The sequence below is a fragment of the Chinchilla lanigera genome, unplaced genomic scaffold (assembly GCF_000276665.1).
Source record: "Chinchilla lanigera isolate Chin_1 unplaced genomic scaffold, ChiLan1.0 scaffold00036, whole genome shotgun sequence".
Taxonomy (NCBI): Eukaryota; Metazoa; Chordata; class Mammalia; order Rodentia; family Chinchillidae; genus Chinchilla; species Chinchilla lanigera.
In genome coordinates, this window is record NW_004955437.1 from 8,677,334 (window position 1) to 8,696,317 (window position 18,984).

Below are 18,984 nucleotides of genomic sequence, written 5' to 3' on the forward strand. Positions count from 1 at the left end.
GTAAATTTGCTGAAAAACTCTGAAGAAACTGAAAATGTGTGCTAAAAAGCCCAGTCACCCAATTATCAGAGTCTAATACCTTTAAGCAATTTTTTTGCATCTAGTGTAACAATAACTACTTCTATCAAATGTCCCTTTGGAGAGTAAATCTTAAAAAAAAAGAGTAAATCTTTATTGAATTGTCTTGTTAAACACTTTTTCCTTTACAGGAAGATTTGTAACATATCTAATGAGTGGCCATAAATAAAGGGCTTACTAAATTTAAAAATATTTATTATTTACTTATTTATTTATTTATTTAATTTTTTTGAGACAAGGTCTCACTATGTAGTTCAGGCTGGCCTCAAACTCACAGCAGTCCTCCTGCCTCAGCCTCCCCGAGTGCGCATGCGCCACCACGCCCGGCTAAAAATATGTTTTAAAATGAACAAATTTAGGTAATATTCACTTAAGTTACTAGTGTAAGTCCAAGGGTATGATGGATGATAGGGCATTAGAAATAGAATGCAGCTCATTCATTCCTCTGACAGGCATTGAGGGCCTGCCACATACGAGACTTCGACAAGTACTTCAGCGTCTACCGCGCGCCAGGCACTGTTTTTCGAGCTGCAGACACAAAAATGAACAAATGGTATTGGGGAAATGAAACTACAGTTCTCACACTGGTCTTGTTCTTCTGCCTCTCTCCATGGTGGGGGCTTCTTTCCTCCAGTCCCTGACCAGGATTCTAGGTGTGCGGAAAAGCCCCGCCCCGTTTCCCGCCCTTTCCGGACTCCGTCTAGGGGATGGACTACAATTCCCATGATGCCAGGCGAGCCCGAGGGCGCCCCGCCTTTGCACGCCGCGACGACTACAGTACCCAGAATACTCTGCTTCCCCCCCCGCCCCATGGGTGTTTTTGCCTCTTTTGCGGTGCGGGACGCGGTAGTGGCTAGCGGAGTGCCAGGCCCCGGGCTCTCTGTGCCCTTTTCCTGGGTCAGGGACTAGGCAGTGACTTGGCTCCTGGGCGCCGAGCCCGGGAGCGAGCGCGGGCGGCCGCCGTCACTCCCGCGAGTTCTCGTCCCGCTTTGCTTCTCCCCTGCTCCGAGCGCAGCACTTGGACTGTCCGGGACCGACGGCCCGGAGCACGGTGACCCTCGCGGCTGCTGGGGCGGAGACCAGACTACAGCCGCCGGACTGCGGGAGCGCTGGGGACGAGGACGAAGAGCAGCAGGGAAGATGGCGTCGGAGCTGGAGCCCGAGGTGCAGGCCTTCGACCGCACTTTGCTGGAATGTTCGGCCGAGGAGACCGCGGGGGTGAGTGGCGGGGCCGGGCGGGCCGCGCCCCGAGAAAACCGGCTCCCGGAGACCCCGGGGCCGCCGGCGCTGGCGGGGGTGACGGCCGGGGCCGCGGGGAGGCCCCCGATCCGGGGTCTCCCGGAGCTGTGCTGTGCCCGGGCCGCCTTCCCATCTGCCTGGCGAAGCCTCAGCGCTTGCACTCTTCCTTGAAGTCCCCGACACCCGGGCCTTTGCCCTTTATACCAGCGCTTGGAAGAGGGGAGGGAAGGAGACGCCTCCTAGTGTTTTCGGGGTAGCAGTCCTGCTTCACCTTCCTGATTCCTTTTTCTGGAATAAGTGGAGCCGTCAGCGCCTCGGCCGCTGAAGCGTGCTGCCCTGCCCACGTCCCGACTTTGTTTCTGGAACCAGCCGAGGCTGGCAAGAAAGGTGCTAACAACGCTGCCCCCCCCCCCATTTAGTGCTTATTATTTTTTCCCCTATTTTTGCACTGATCGAGCTAGTGCAGTGTTGATGCCTGTGTGGAGGGTACACTGTAAGTGAGCACGCGGAGCTACGAGTGGAGGCTGGAAAACCAGAACAGTTTTTCTAGGAGTTGGGTGAAGTTGGACGGAGAGTGAACGTTATATAACTTCGAGAGAGCAGCTTTGGTCAACAGACAGAAGCTTAGGGAGCGTTAGTCCCAGCTGGATAGGCCCCACACTTAAAGCATTCAAAGTCAGGATGTGATGTACATATGCTAGTCTGAGTTGTAGAATTGTACAGTGATTACTTTAATAAATTCACTGGCGCCTTTCCCCCAGGAAGGACAGGGAACACTCGCTAAAACAGATTGTCCACGGGGATTAGGAACGGACCAAAAACAACTCAGACCCCACCTCTAGATCCTCCGCTTTAAGCTGCTAGGAACCATTAGGGAAGTCAGCAGTCCGAACGTTCCCAGCAAAATGGGGAGGGGGCCTCTGTGGAGGTGTTGGTCAGGGAGTAATTCGGAGTGAATTTGTGAAGGTCAAGTAGAAATGAATGGCAGGAGTAGAGGTGAAAAGTTTAAAGAAATACAGTGTTGAGTGATGAGTCTTGGCTGCGTTTTGTTGTAATTTTTTAAAGGCTAACGTGCTTGTTCCGTCTAAGTCTGTTTTCATTTATTTTCAACTTCATTATGACACAACCTAAGGTTTTTCAGCCCATCTGCCCTTGTTTATCAGAGACAGGAAGAAGAAAATGAAAGTCATGCTGCAAGTAAACAGGAAAATAATAACAGCTATTCACTGGCCGTGTGTCTACAGTCATAAATGCCTGATCTGTTTGTCTTAAAGCGGTATTTTCTTTCTCCCTGAATTTTGTGTCTGTTAGCCCAGTCATACAGACTGCATCCTCCCTTACCCCTTTTCTGAAAGTCGAGCCATTCAGTGGTCAGAGCTGTTCTACTGTGTTGAGGTTCCTGAGGAAACCAGCTATAAAAGCAGTGCTGGAATCCAGTGCTTTTTTTTGGGGGGGGGGAGCAACGGTGAGGATTGAACCCAGGGCTTTTATGTTGAGCTAGATCTTCAGCCTTTTTTGTTTGTTTGTTTTGTTTTTTTTCCTGTACCGGGAATCGAACTCACGACCTTGTGCTTGCCAGGCAGGCGCTGTGCCGCTGAGCTAAATCCCCAGCCCCTAGCTTTTCTTTTTTTGTTTTTAGATAATTTCGAGACAGAGGCTTGCTAAATTGCTAAGCTGCCCCGGCTGTGCTCAAACTTGCAACCCTCCTTCCTCAGCCTCCCAGAATGCTAGGATTACAAGTGTGCACCATCATACCTGGCCTGTGCTCTTAGTTTTTGTGCAAATTCTCAAGCAGACATTTGAGGGGAAATTAAGGGAAATACAAAAAAAAGTATTCATTGGAACTTGAGTCTTCGTAGTTTTATTTAAAGTTCTAGGCTTGTGTAGGTTATTTATGGCTTTAAAATTTTAAAGTTCCATAGCTATTTAACTCTCATACTGTGTACAAGTCAGTGGTTTTTAGTATCTTCACAGAGTTCTGTAACTTTATGTTACTAATCAATTTTAGGATATTTTGATCACCCCAAAAATGAAATTATAAATTATTTTATTACAAATTATTTTTATTATAAATTGTTTTTATCTCAAAGCTTCCAAAGTTTAAGTAATTAATCTGTTCTCTGTCTCCATAGATTTGCCTATTCTGGACATTTCCTAGAAATTAGGATCATACAATAGGGCCAGGAATATAGCTCAGCCGCACAAGTGCCTGCTTGGCAAACACAGGGTCCTGAGTTCCATTTCGGGTAACAACAATAACAACAACAAAAAACAAGAATCATACAATATATTGTCTTTTGTGACTGGCTTCTTTCAGCAGAATGTTTTCAAGGTTCATCCATGTTGTGGCTTGTGTCAACCCTTTATTCCTTTTTATTGCCAAGTGATACCCTTTTGTGTGGATAAAGCACATTTTACCCATTCATTAATTGATAGGTATTTGGGTTGTTTCCCCTTTTTTGGATGTATGAACCATGCTGCTATGAACGTTTGTATACAGTTTTTTGTGTGGACATTTTTATTTCTCTTGGCTGTGTACCTAGGAGTAGAATTCCTGGGTCATATGTTAATAACTCCTTTGAGGAACTGCCAGACTGTTTTCCAGAGTAGCTGCCTCATTTCACATTTCCACCAGGGCTGTTTGAGTGCTCGGTGCCTTTACATCCTTGCCAGCACTGGGTGTGGGAATTGATCATAGCTGTTCTATAGGATGTAGTGCTATCTCATGATTTCGGTTGCCATTTCCCTGGTTGCTTATGATATTGAACTTTTTGTGAGTTGATTGGTCATTTGTGTATCTTTTTTGCCCATTTTTATTTAGGCTTTTTGTTTTTTTTTTACAGTTTCTGTATTAATTGTTTTTAGTTGTAAATATTCTTTTTATTTCATCTGTAGAGCTCTTAGTAGAATTTGTTTAAACTTTTTAATTAGTTCCCAAACCTGCATTGGAGCACTAGTGTTGTTTTATGATTAATTTGCATGTTGCTTATCCTTATTTGAAAGTAAAAGCAAATGTGGCTAAAGGACATAATTTTAATTGACTGTAGAGTAATAATTTGATGCTACATTGAGAAGGCTAATTTCTAGAGATTCTTTCTTTTTTGCATTTATTGTTTTTTTTGTTTGTTTTGTTTTGTTTTGGTTTGGTTTTTCTCCGGTACCGGGAACCGAACTCACGGCCTTGCACTTGCCAGGCAGGTGCTTTGCCGCTGAGCTAAATCCCCAGCCCCTGCATTTATTGTTCTTGCTCTGTGTCCCAAGGCATAAATTTGGCATTTAGTAAAAGGATTGCTCCTGGAAACATTGTCATAGCATGTTTACTTTAGTGGAATGAGTTGACAGTTTCTTTACTTCCCTTGAGTGATTTTATTTATAAGATTATAAATCCTTACTACTGTAGTGCCCTTTGATGTGACAGCTACAGGTTTCTGAAATAAGGACAGATTAAAATGGATCCACATTAGAAATCTCAGTAATTTTTTTCATGTTGAAGAAATACTTACGGTCAGCATATGATAGTGGAACTGAATAGAGAAAGCTCTAGATTTTATTTCTTTGCGAAATGCATGAACCATTATTTAGAAAGGCAGTTCCAAGTTTTTCTTTATATACAAAGTCTGTAAGTTTAGTCAGGCTCAGGTACCCACAATGGGGCCCAGGTCTGTTAGATTTTTCACTTAATGGTAATAACCCTCCCCCGCCCCCATTTTGGGCAGTGCTAGGGATTGAACTCAGGTCCTTACATGTACTAGGCAGGCACTTTACTGCTGAGCTGCACATCCAGCCCTGGTAATAAACTTTTAAAAGATGGAAAACGTATGTCTGCCTTTCTTGAACCAGATTTTTAAGTCTTTTTATTATAATAGATAATAAAATGATATTTAAAACGAGACACTTGTTTTACCAAAAATGTGTTTTACGTGGTGTCTGATATTTTTTTTCTTAACCAGAAGCTGATACTAGCTTCTAAATTTTTTTGTTGAAGGAATCTATGAAGATACTTGACCTGTTTGTTGCTAGAGCCCCAATACTACATAATCTACATGATTTATTTTAGTAAGCTTTTTATTCTCCTCAGGTTAAAATTCTACAAAGGTTAAGTCTTACAAGAAATAGGAGCATAAGATATATGGAGAACAGAAATTGCTTTTTAAATAAAACCTTTCATTTTGTTGTAAATTAAAATTGTCTGAATTCTTTCAGACTTACTGCTTAATTTTTATTCACAAAGAATAAACTGCATAGGATATTTGATTAGTTTTATTCAGTTTGCCCTGACGGTGAGTAAAACATTGGCCCTCGGACATTGGCCCTCGGACGCGGCCAGCAAAACTCTTAGCTCAAAGTTAAGATTCTGAGTTTGCTTGTTAGTAATTCTTTGCCTTCTACTTAAGAAAAATACCTTAGATCTGGGCATGGTGGTGCATGCCTGTAATCCCAGCATTCAAGAGGCAGAGGCAGGAGGATTGCTGTGAGTTGAAGGCTAACCTGGGGTATATAGTGAGTTCAAGGCCAGCCTGAACTACGAAGTGAGACCCTCTCTCAAAACCGCCCCCCCCTCAAAAAAATCACCCTGTGCTTTTATGATTACTGAGCTGAGAGTATGTACATGCATCCACACTCATGTACACCGTTTTGATTTGGAGCCACTAAAGGGGTGAATCCTTAAAAATCTTGGGATTGTCTGATAAGATTCAGCCTCCTTCCTACTTACATAAGGCAAAAACAAAGAATAACAACGTTTGGAAAATGTAATTTTACCTTAGGGTGGAAACTCTTTGTGTTTGATTATAAGCATCCGTTCAGTATCTTTAGGAACAAAATTTCTAGATTTTTCGTAAAAGTTCTTCAATAACATGAAATTAACTAGAATGTTAATATATCCCACCTCATGAATATTTAAAATCTCTACATGTTATTTTTAGAAGGAGGGAAGTAGGCTGAAGATTGTACAAGTAACAGTTAAAATGAAGACCTTATGTTGACTTCTGGTGCTAGCCCTTACTTGAACATACGCTTTCTTAACAAAGATATAATTGGAATTTAGGTAATCCACAGATAAACATTGAATCTGTGAGTTGCGTTAGCAGTTTACTAAAATTGCATTTGAGTAAAAGTGAGTCACTTTATTTCATGTTTTCTGATTTTATATTTTTTAGTGTCAAAATGACTTACACATTACACAAAGCAGTATGGGGAACAAATAAGTAGAGACAGATGACAGAGGAGACAGATAAATGACAGAATAAAGGAAGGGACAGAAAGAAACAGGGAAAAGAAAAGAAGTGGTTTGAAGGGTGCCTTTCTAGAGCTTTTTAGGGTTAGTTTTAACTGATCCAGGCTGTAGGCCTGGATCTGCCTTGCCTTTCATTAAAACCCTGTGGAGCCTGAGCGTGGCGTTTCATGCCTGTAATCCCAGCACTCAAGAGGCTGAGGCAGGAGGATCATCTGAAGTTTGGGGCCAGCCTGGGCTACATAATGAGACCCTGTCTCAAAAAAAAACAAAAAACAACCCTTTGGGATGAGGCATCTTTCTGGAATGTCAAGTAAGTAGCATAAATGTATTTATAGTCATTTAGTTTTACTAAATGTTCACTAAGGCCACGTCCTGTTTTAGACGTGAGGATAGGGGAAAGGGAGGTAGGTGTGGGGAATGGACTGAGAAGACTTCTTACAGGAAGTGAAACAAATTGAGATCTGGAAAATAGCTTTGTGAAGCAGAGACAGACAGACACAAAGATAGAGGCAAAGACAGAGAAAAAAATTGGGAGATAGGATGAAACCAAAGGCGTTGTAAACCATGTCAGGGGCCTAGATAGGTCTTCAATGTAATGGGAAGTTGAATGACTTGATCAGATTGGTATTTTGCAAAAACTGCCCTGGTGGTGAAGTTAGAAAGTGGGCTGCAGAGAGCAAGGCTGGTGGAGACAGCAGTCAGCACGCTGTCGCGCTCCTCCTGCTGATGGGGCAGGGGTTTGGGCTAGCACAGTGGAGAAAGGGATGGATTCAAGAGCTCTTTGGGGAACCTAACAAGGTGTTGTGACTGATTGAGTGTTGGAGTGACGGAGAATGAAGATTTTCCAGTTTCTCTGGTTTGTATACCTAGGTAAATGCCAAACTAGGGAAATGAAGAAAATAACAGGTTTTCATGAGGGGGGAGCATCCGGAGTTCAATTCTGAATATACTAGATTGGCACCTGTGTGATATCTAATCAGTTGGATTAGGAGACGGAAAAGTGGCTGTTTTGGGTTTGGTTTGTGGTAGGGAGAACAAAGGGGAAAGGCCTGAGGAAGAGGTTGATCAGGGAAAGAAGGCTCACTGGACAGGACAAAGACTTGGGGTCCGATGTGTAGAAGACACCACTCATTCATTAATCAGTAAGAGCGGTAGCTGGTGTGCTTGCTACTTGTGATCACTGCCTGTGCTTTCTTGCATGGGGCGCTGACGTGAGAACCGTGGGCTGGTCAGAACAGCTTTTGATCATTAGTGGGAGAGAGAAGTCAGCTGAGCTCCACAGCTGGCCTCTGATAGGACTCCTTGCAGCTTTCCTGTAGCATCTAGCGATGGTCCCTTCAAGCATCATTATGAGGAGAGGGTTTGTTTCATTTTAATTCCCCTCCGACTTTAAAGTAGAATTCTAAAACATTTGGTTTTTTAATAGATGAAATTTCTAACGTACAGTGGTGTCATAAACAATATATAACTTTCATCATTGTTTTCGTACCTAAAAGAAAGTTGGGTATAGTTGTTTAAAGTAGCAGTTAACTGACATTGTTTAAAACTTTTTTTTTCTTTTTTTAAAGAGATGGCTGCAAGCAACTGACCTCACTAGAGAAGTATACCAGCATCTAGCCCACTATGTACCCAGAATCTACTGCAGGGGTCCCAACCCTTTCCCACAGAAAGAGGACATGCTGGCCCAGCATGTTTTGTTGGGGCCGATGGAGTGGTACCTTTGTGGTGAAGATCCTGCGTTTGGATTTCCAAAACTTGAACAAGCAAACAAGCCTTCTCATCTTTGTGGTCGTGTTTTTAAAGTAGGAGAGCCTACATACTCTTGCAGGTAAAATACTACAATTTCTTTTCTAAAGATTCTTACTTTTTAATGACCTCTTTTTTTCTCTCTCTGAAACCTTAAGTTTTTTTTAATTTTGAAGTTATGAAATATGGTATGTACGCATAAAATTCCATGGCACAAACATGTACTGTCTCATAAATAATTATAAAACAAATGCTCCACACGATTATTTTCCAGAGGAAAAACTAGGTGTCATCAGCATTTCAGGAGCCTGCTGGGTGCTTTCTTCCTCCATAATTAGCTGCTGTCTTGGAACTTGCAGCGGTTGCTCCTTGGTTTTCTTATTTTGTTTTGTTTTTTTAGCTATAGTGATTCTTTTTGATGTTCAGATTGCCCCAGAATTGGCCAGCGGGAACTCCAGCGCACTAGCCTCTCTGTCCTTTTCACACACCTGCGTTCGTTTTGGAAGCTTTCTTTCCCTCCTAACACAGGAGGGCGTCCGCGGCGTTCTTCCTACCCACTCTGACTGTATGTACAGTCAGTCGTTCTCCCAAGGGTTAGGAGCTGGAGCTAGAAAATAAGATCTGGAGCTAAAAGTACTTAATGTAACTAGGAAAACTTGACTTTTTAAAATGTTTCTTGGTGGAAATTGAGTACACAAGAGTAAAAGAAGAATAAAGTGTCCTGGCTCCCTTTTGACACTCCTGTTTCCTGGAACTAATCGTTGTTAACAAATTCTTATTCTGTACCCTTTAGAAATTTTCTCTGCATATGTAGACCCATATACGTGGCTATGTTCAATATACATACATGCACACATATAGATGACAACGGAATGTGTTAAATACACTGGGCTAAATTTTCCTTTCTATATTAGACAAAAGCTTGACATCTTTACATTCACTTTAATCAGCAAGAGACTATCCTGTTGTGTTGATGGAGCTATTAACTTTTCCTTAAAATACTTTCCTGTAAGTTGAGCATGGTGTCACATCCCTATATTCCCAGTGTTCTGGGAGACTGAGGCAGGAGGAATCCAAGTTTGAACCCAGCGTGGGCAACTTAGTGAGATCCTGTCTCAAAATAAAATAAAAGGCTGGGGATGTACCCCATATCACTTCACCTCAAGGAAAAATTCCCGTAAAGTTTAAGCGAATTTTGGTTAAGGTAAAGCCTTTAGGTAGCTGTGATTCTATGGTAATGTTTTTTTATTAGCATGGTGAGAATATCAGTGGAGAACATTTTATATACTGAAATAGAGTTAGCTCTCTCTGGGCATGGTGGAGGATTGTTGTGTGACCTTGTTTTGGAAAAAATGAGATACTGTTAAATTTAGTTTTTAAATGTCTTTAACCTTCTGGCTTGCAGATGAGGAAACTGGGATCTGGTTGCCCCAATAATGTCTTCTACTGAAGGGATCTAGTTCCAAATCATGTCATATCTTTTTTTTTTTTTTTTTGGTTTTGGTTTTCTCCAGTACTGGAAATGGAACTCACGATCTTGCGCTTGCCAGGCGGGCGCTGTGCCGCTGAGCTAAATCCCCAGCCCCCCATGTCATATCTTTTAATCTTCAGTCTGAAATATTTTCTCCATTTTTCATTAACCTTTATGATCTTGGCACTTTTTGAAGATTACAGACCAGTATTTTGTAAATGGCCCTCAATTTGAGTTTGTCTGGTTTCATGTGTAGATTCAAGTTATATCTTTGGCAGAACTGCCACAGAACTTATTTGTGATAGCCCTTTCTTGTGGCTTAGGGTTTTGCGTTTAACTGATGATGTTGATCGTTTGATTAAGGAGATGTCAGCAAGACTTCCGGGAAAGTTACTCTTTTTCCCTGTGTAATCAGTAAGTATTCTGTTGGGGGGGAATTTGTTACTAATAGATACCCTCCTCTTTGTCAGACTTTTAGCTTGTTTGATTGTCTTTGTGATACTGAGGATGGAACCTGCAGTTCATTTGTGTCAGTATCTAATCATAATAAAATGGCCCTAGATTTGGCCAGTAGGGGCCCTTTAAGCTATCTTTGTACTTTTTCATATCCTCATCATTCTTAGAGCACTTCCTTTCTCGCTGGCACAAGGTGTCCCAGAAACAGCTTAAGGTTTTCCTTAAGACTTCAGACTGTTTTGCCAAGAAGGCTGGTTCCTGCTAGTGTAGGATGATGTTCAGAAATAAGACAGCAGGTGGATGGGGGTGCTTGTTGCTGGGATTGGGGGGCACTACTCCCAGGCCCTCTTCATGGATCTATATATATATATATATATATATTTCCCCATGGATCTATATTTATTTTGTATCTGTATAAGCATCGAAGTGGGTATCAAAACCATGCATTTATAGTGCTCTCTCCAGTTCCAGTTCTTACTCTAAGGTTCTTTGCAGTTTTTTCCCTTTGTTTGTTTTTAACTCTCTGGTTTGACAGGAGGAAACTTTAGTCTCCCTTTCCTCAAAATACTTACTTACCTGATTGTTCCTCTATGTGCAACCATTCCTTTGCTTTTTTGCTGCTGCTCCCACCTGACTGTCTTGCACATTGCCCTCCTTACTCCATTAGGGCTCTGTAACGGGGGTGTGGGCTGTTCTGGGCCTTGGTGGCATTTCTGCACTTCTTGCTTTTTTTTTTTTTCCCGGTGCCGGGAATCAAACTCACGACCTCACGCTTGCCAGGCAGGCGCTGTGCCGCTGAGCTAAATCCCCAGCCCCTGCACTTCTTGTTAGGGCAGATCCAAAATAAGTCTTGTTGCAGAATACATGGTTCTTACTCCACAGTGTGTACTTTCTGTTGCCTCACCTGGAGTCTGTGCTGACCAGAACTCCGGAGCCCTGCAGCCTTACTTGCTACGCTTCCTGGGTCTTTATAGTACTCTGAGTTCCTCAGTAGCCACTCTCTAGGGAGAAGGTAGCCCAGCTCCACCATGCAGACTTCCCACTTCCCCATCCTGCGCCCTTCCACAGAGTTCAGCTACCTTCCTGCCCTAGGCTCAGCTCCATAGGACCTCCCTCTTTGCTCCGACTCTAGCTGTCTGTGCCACAAGTGTAGTGGAAACATCCCCCTCGGTAAGAGTCGGACCGTCCCAGGCTCACCTCTGCATTCCCCTTCCCCTTGTCATTGCAGAAGTGGAAGTCCCAACTCTGGTGTAATCAGTGAAAGTTGCTTATTTTTGCTGAGCACCTTCTGGGTGTCAAATTGAACACCCTTTTGAAATAATCATGTTTAATCCTTCCATAGCCTCTGAGATAATTAATATCCTTGAGGAAAGAAAGTGAGGCTCCAAGAGGTTAAGTGACTGCCCTGCAGTCATAAAACCTGAAATCAGGTCTGATGATACAGAGGGAAACCAAACCTAAACTCAGTTCCTGTTTCTCCTGACGTGCACTCACAGCACAGATCCCATCTGGGGCCCTGAAACGTGTGGCAGTGTCTCTTCCTAGCAGGCAGGCAGTCCATTGTGCACTGGATACCAGCTGTGCATCCTCCAGTTCACTTCTGACTGTCTGCCAGGAGACACCCAGTCCTGCAGGCTGAGGACTCACTTCAGCCTTCCGCAACTGTAGACCCTTGGAACGTGCGACTGACGAGCTACTAGTTGGAGTTCCCAAGACTCTGTTCTTTAGTTGCAGTAGTTTGTGAGAGTGGCTTACAGAACTCAGGGAAGAATGTTTACTAGTTTATTATGAAGGGTATGATAAAGGATGCAGATGAGCAGATGCATAAGGCAAGGCGTTGGAGAGCTGCCATGCCCTCTCTGGAAGAGCTTACTTCTAAGTTACCTCCAGGTGTACAGCTGCCGAGAAGCTCTCCAGAGTCTGTACCTTGGGGCTTTGCTGGCATTTGTTTAATTATGGTATTGGGGATTGAATTCAGGGCCTTGTGCATGCTAGTTACGCCCCAGGTCTTTTATAATTTTATTTTGAGACAGGGTCTTGCCAAGTAGTCCAGGGCTGGGCTGGATCTCACAGCCCTCCTGATCAGCCTCCCAGAGTGTAAAGATTACCGCCGTGCCCAGGTTCCGTGTGGGATTTTATGGGTGCTTGTTGCATGAGCGTGATTGAAGCACAGACAGCTGTGTAGAGACGTGGCCAAAACTGCTTATCTGTCGTGAACTGTAGACTGAGCAGGGACGCTTGGCAAAGCCTCTGCAGATTCTCCTTGGCCTCTGTGAAGCCCTCTTTCCTGCCAGCTGTGGGACAGTCCCCATTCTGGAATGGGGGTTTCTGATCAACTATCAGAGAATTTATTTATTGCCAACTCCAAGACAGAAAGACAGGGCGAGATTAGAGTGTATTTTTAGTTCCTGTGGCCCAGTTTGGGGAAGAGAAACAGAACAGGTGAAAGGAGGACAGGAGAAGGTCAGAGAAAGAGTTTGCTTTCTGAGGCCCCAGAATTATTTTGTTCACTTAGAAAAGAGTAAAGGCAATAGTAGTTATGAGCCAGGAACTATGGATAAATACGCACACAGATCAGAATATCACAGTGGGCTTCTCTGATTCTAAAGTCCATGTTCTTTTCACTTAACGTCTTCTAGTTTCACGTATTGGTCTGTTACGCAGTCTTCACTCATACACAGTAAAATGAAAAATGGAGTGAAATTTTCTTGCAGCAAAACTGAAATTCTTAGAAATGTCTTTTGTTAAAAATATTGTATATGAAATGATGTCATTGAACTAGTTAATTGTGCTTTGGAAGGGGAAGGGAGGGTACCAGGAATTGAACTCAGGACCTTGCGTTTGCCAGGCAGGCACTTGTGCTGCTGAGCTATATCCCCGGCCCTGTTTTTTTTTCTTCTTAATGCTCTTGGTAAAAAGAAAAATATTAGCAACCCTTTCTTTGGTTTTTCTGTTCCTCACTAAAACTTAGAAATTTGGGAGCTGGTACTGTTCTGGTTCCTAAGCAGAAAATCAAGTTGTATTCTAATGCTACTTTGTATACCACAAAGTCATGCAAAAATATTAAATAAAAGTCCTTTGGGCTGTAGAAAGCGCTGTTGGTGACTTGTGACCATAGACCTGGCCTCAGTCCTCTCTTTCGTGATCCTCAGTTAGACTGTTGTGTCCAACGCTTTGGTTCCAGAGTTTTTATTGATATTTTACTATTTCCCAGTTGCAGATGTAAACCACGTACAGTGCCTCATACAAAGTACTCAGCAAATATTTGTGGAGCAAAGGTCTGTTGTGTTGTTCAAAGTGCAGGGCACAGTTTCAAAGATGTTATTTTACTTTTCCTATTTCAGTTAAACTGCGTTAGTATTGCAGTTAATTGTACACTTCCGTGTTTGTCCAGTGGCAGTGCCGTATTTACCGCTGCTTTCTAGGATGTTGTTATAATCATGCATGGAGAAACCCTCTCGGTTCTGGGCATTACAGCTTGAGATATTCAGTCTCGTATCCAGTTGCTTTACTAATAGAGCAGCTGTTGCCACAGTACCTACGTTGTTCATCTGTCTTAAGAATATGTTGCCACTTCATTTTTTCTTTAAGACTCTTACCCAGCCAGATGTGGTAGTGCATGCCTGTAATCCCAGCACTCGGGAAGCTGAGGCAGGAGGATCGTTGCAAGTTCGAGACCAGCCTGGGCTACAAAGTGAGCTCAAGGCCAGCCTGAACTGTATAGCGAGACCCTGTCTCAAAAAGAGGAAAAAAAAAAAAAAAGAAAAAAAAAAAGACTCTTACCCAGTATTCAGGAATTTTGTTAGTCCCAAGCATCCCATCCATGTCTGTTTGATAGCAGTAAGTTTGAAAACTTACTGGCATCTGGCATTACCAGAGGAAGAGGAAGTAAGAAGAAGCTCATTTTCAGCAGCAATAGTGGAATAGGTTCTTGCAACTTTGGAGAAAAGGAATGGAGTCGTAGGAAGAGGAATGTAGCTGTTCCCCCAGTGAAAATGTACCATGTGAACTTTCTGCGTGGATTTGACTTCAGTGTGGTGGAAGGGTTTGTGGTTGAAACTGAGTCAAAGATGACATCAGCAGATTTTTCCTATACTGGATGCTGGGGGATTTGAACCTAGGAAAGGTTCTCTGAGATAAAAGTTCTCTGAGATTGAAGGTTTCTCTGAGATAGAAGTTAATTTTACTGGTTCTGGAAAGCAGTGGGTAATTATTGATACCTTTCCAGACTTTCCCTTAGAAGATGCATGTGATTGGTGACAGGGAAGGCACAGAGGGTAGGAGGAATGCCTCTTGATGCAAGAAAAGAATTTCCCCCTTCCTGACATGTAGAGCCACGAGGTGTATTCACTAAGGACAGAGCACACACAGAGCAGCCTCTGCCCTGGCAAAACATGCGTTGCTTGTAACATTCAAAAGGTACAGCAGTGTGTACCATGAAAAATACCTTCCCTTCCCCACCCCTCAATTTCCCACCCCTAACCTAACCGCATAAACCACTCTCACTTTCTCACTTTAATATTTCGTTTGAAATTTATCCTAATATTGTGTAGTACAAGATATAGAAAACATTGACTTTATCTTTTTAATGGCTGCATATTATTCCATTGTGTATTAATTTGGGTGTTCTTTCCTAGCTAGTCTAGTAATAAACATTTATATTGTTTTTAGTGTTACAAGTAATATCATGTTGAACATCTTTTTATGTGGTTTCATTTTTGTTTTGTTTTTTGTACATACAGAAGTATGTATATCCATCAGATAAATTCTTAGAAGTGGAATTTTTGTCTTAAGGGATGCATGCTTTTATTTTCCTTTGACTCAGTAGTTTAAAAAAAAAGTCTCACAAAATGATTCTGGGAATAGTGGTGCACACCTGTAATCTGCATTCAGGAGGCTGCAACAGGAGAGTTACTATGAGTTTGAGGCTGTTGTGTGCTATGTGGGCTACATGGTGAGTTCAAGGCCAGTGTGAACTATGTAGCAAGACCTTTTCTCAAACAAAACAAAATGGAGGTACAGCTAGTTGGGTGAGATAAGATAGTGGTGGTAAAAACAGAAAATGCTATGGGTATGCGGGAAATGATTGGAAATATGTCTTGTCAGGGAGAAAATGATAGGGTGTAGTAATCAGGAAGATTTGCTGAACTATGTGGAAGTCATACCTGATGGTGTGACTTAGATGAACACCGATGGGTGAAGGACAAACTTTCAAATAGAAAGGGCCCTCCATGCCCAAGTTTGGATCTAAACTTGGATTTCTTCAGCGGAGACCTGGGGTAAGAGCAGTGCAGTAGCTACATGAAGTCGACCAGCCTGGAGGTTTCAGGGCACGTCGTGGGGAGGACTGTCCTCACTGTAGATACTGTTGTGAGTTTGGGAATCTCCAGAGCCACTCATATGTCTGATCAGCTGGCTGCAAATTCAGGTGGCCCTACAGACTACAGCAGGTTGGATAAGTCACAGAACTCAGGGAAATGCTGTACTAAACGTTAAAGTTCTATGTGAGGCAAAGAACACAAATCAGAATCAGCCAGAGGAACAGACATATGCGGGAGCTCCAAACCGGAAGTTTCCTTTGTCCTGTGGGACACACGGTCTTAGCACATTAGTATGTGACAACACACAGGATACTGGCAACCACGAAAGCTCACCGAGGCTTTGATGTCTGGAGTTTTTACTGGTCTTTTAACTGCGTAGGCAGGTTGATTAAGGCATTGCCAGTGCAGTTAGATGTCCAGCCTCCTTTTGTTCCCAAATTTGACTAATATGTGGCTGGAAGCCCTGACCCTCTAATCGCATGGGGGGTCCAGCCCCACCCTGTCACCTGCAGGTGCACAGAAACTATCAAGTGTTGGGTGTGGCCACTTGAGTGTCACGACAGTCCCGTCCCAAGGGAAACTGCAAGGATGTAGAGGCTGTTTCCAGGAGCCAGAGATAGCGGCAAGCCAAGTTCCCAGCATTCTGCTGAGAGGGTAACTTAGACCTCTGTGCAGTGCTTTATGCAGTTCTGAGTACACAGTAAAGTCCTAGCAATTGCTCATGCGGGGTGTGCGGGAAGAACATCTCATGTCAAAAGTCAGTCTTCCTGGGAACCCAGTGCCCTCATAAGTGACCCTGAGTCGTTTAGGAAGACTGAATATGGTCTTTGGAATTACAGGTAAGCTTCTGAACTGTGGCCTGCAGGGTGTCCATAGTGTGGAGGCTTTCTTTAGAAAGAGTGATCTCGAGGGGCCCTTTATGTGTAGTAAGTACTTACAAAAAGATTCGTGAAGGGAGTGCATTACTTTTCCTGTGCAGTTATTTGCTCATAGTTTCTAAAATTTCCGATTATTTTACTGTAGACTCCAGTGTCATAAAAAGCAGTTTGTGTGTTTGAAGGCAAGAAGCTACTCTTTAGGTATCGGTATTCCATTTTCTGCAAGAAAAAGAGTCACAACTAGAGCGTGTTCTTTGCCACCACCAAAAAGGATGATTTCACAATGCAAAACTAGTGTTGATTTTTATCTTAACTGTGTGATTTGACATTTCATAACCATTAAGAAGAGTAAAACATTAGTAGAATGTGAAATCATGCTTTAGAGTGTGGCTTGAATTTTAATACTTCTGTTAGATTCAGAGAAGTGGAGTTCTGTTGTTTCCTTTAAAAACATTCTTTTTTAATCATTTAAATGATTACACAAATGTTACAGATAACCAGAAGTTGGGGTGAGACTTGCTGCCATAATTTAGGAATATGTATTCCTAAATATACACTTTTAAATTTTTATTTATTTAACTTACTGTAGTGAGGATTGAACTCCAGGCCTTTGTACTGAACTGTAATCCCCAGCCTTTTTTTTTTTTTTTTTTAATTTTGAGACAGGGTGTCGCTGAGGTGGTCATTTGCCAGGGTGGGCTCTGTTGTGATCCTCTTGCTTCAGCCTCGCATTGCTGGGGTTACACGTATGCACCAGCCTGTCCAACCAAGAGTGTTCGTACCCTGTGTTTCCAGGCAATACTTGATGATGGGTTACCAGCTTTTATTTTTGAGACATGGTCTTGCTTTATAGTTCAGGCTGGCCGCATATTCACTATGTATCCCAGGCTGTCCTCGAACTCATGACGATCCTCCTGCCTCAGCCTCTCAAGTGCTGGGATTACAGACATGTGCCATGTTACATGGGTTACCAACTTTTAAAGAGTTTTGCGTACATTTTATTTGCTTTAACTGATTTTGTTGGTCATGATTGGCAAGGTTATGCTAAAAATAATAAACCCTTTAATTTTATAGACTTTAAATATCCAAAATATGTCTGTTACTCCTACCACGTGACCAGTTGAGATGTGTGGAGGAGGTACTGGTTCAGGAAGTTGCTTCACACCAACTGGCAGCTCTAAGGGCTGAGCCCCCAGTGCGGCAAGGACTGAACCCCAGCAAGGGCAGAAGGCGGGGAGCCCTGGCTGGCGTGTGAATGCTCTGGCTGGGCAGTGAGGACACGCCCCCCTCCCGTCACACAGAACCCATCCCGAGGCTGAGTCTGGCTGCAGACAAGATGGGAAAGCATAGTTCTCTGAAGTGTCTGGGCGAGGCGCTGCCCTGAATGTGATAAGCGTTGGAATCTTTAGCAATGGGTTTTTTTGGTTTTTTGTTTTTTTTTTAACAGTTTTAGAGTTATTTTTCTTTCCCAAGTCATTAGGATAAAATGAAGAAATCATGAAAGGGAAAGAAACTGCTCAGAAGGAAAGAACAACTGGGCTGAGGGAAAAGAGAAAAGAAAGAAAGAAGGGAAAAATATGTACATATGTATACACAGGCTACCTAAGATAGTTGTACTACTAATTTTTATTGTTTTATTGAAAGGAATAGTTAATGTATAGTTGTTTGATCAATCTTACATGCCTATATCTGTTTAACTAAGTACCAATTTGAAGATAACAATATGCAATACAACAACCATTGTTAATTTCCTATCACCTTGTCTGAAATTCTGTATTGTTCCTGTTGTTTTGCTGTTGTTTTGTTTATGTCTGTCTGTTTCATTCTATCTTTAAAAGGAAAAAATAAATGAAATGAAGACATCTATATAAAAGCACATAACAAACTATAAAATATTACATGTATGTGATTTTTTTTAAACCCAAGTACTCATCAGATAAATTATTGGACAATAAGCAAAATCTCAAGGGTTTCTTGTCTTGTGTCTGAGAATACAGAGTTCCACTGGGGAAGCCCCACTCACTTCTAGAAGGAAGAGTTGGCTCTTCAGTTGCCCCCTTTTAAGAAATCTTGAAGTCTTGATCTCTTTCTAGTAGAATTATTTCTTTGTAACATGAATAGTCCAGAGATTGCAGTCAGTGTTGTTAGTTTTTTTGTTCATTTGTTTTTGTTTTTCCTACCAGGAATCGAACTCATGACCTCGTGCTTGCTGGGCAGGCGCTGTGTGCCGCTGATCTAAATTCCCAGCCCCTAGTGTTGTTAGTTTTGAAAACATTAGTTATTTCTAATTATGGACCTAATATATGAAGTGATACATATATATTGTAATTATAGCTTTTTTTTCATTTAACAATTTGTCATATAGGTACTTCCATGTCAGTAATAAAAATCTAACTCATTCTTTATAGCGATTGTGTTTTCAGAGTAAGGACAAGCCATAATTTATTCAGTTGACCAGTTTATGAAATTAAAAGTGATAAATTTCTAGAATTTTTTTCCTATAATGAACAGTGCTGCAAAGAACACTCCATGCACATTTGTATACACTTTTTTTGTTCA

General features: G+C 42.4%; 1 protein-coding gene across 7 annotated transcripts in view; it reads left to right on the forward strand.

Annotated features, from left to right (window-relative positions):
• Positions 1 to 878: 878 nt before the first annotated feature.
• The window catches only part of Ubr2 (ubiquitin protein ligase E3 component n-recognin 2), a 102,489-nt gene continuing 84,383 nt past the window's right edge, over positions 879 to 18,984 (forward strand). For 5 of the 7 annotated variants that reach the window (XM_013516951.1, XM_013516953.1, XM_013516952.1 and 2 more), the window contains exons 1-2: positions 879 to 1,296; positions 8,122 to 8,381. In XM_013516951.1, the coding sequence (XP_013372405.1) occupies positions 1,219 to 1,296; positions 8,122 to 8,381 (338 nt within the window). In that variant the 5' untranslated portion in view covers positions 879 to 1,218. The remainder of the gene's footprint in view (positions 1,297 to 8,121; positions 8,382 to 18,984) is intronic. The other 2 variants (XM_005389721.2, XM_005389720.2) reach the window with 1 other exon arrangement.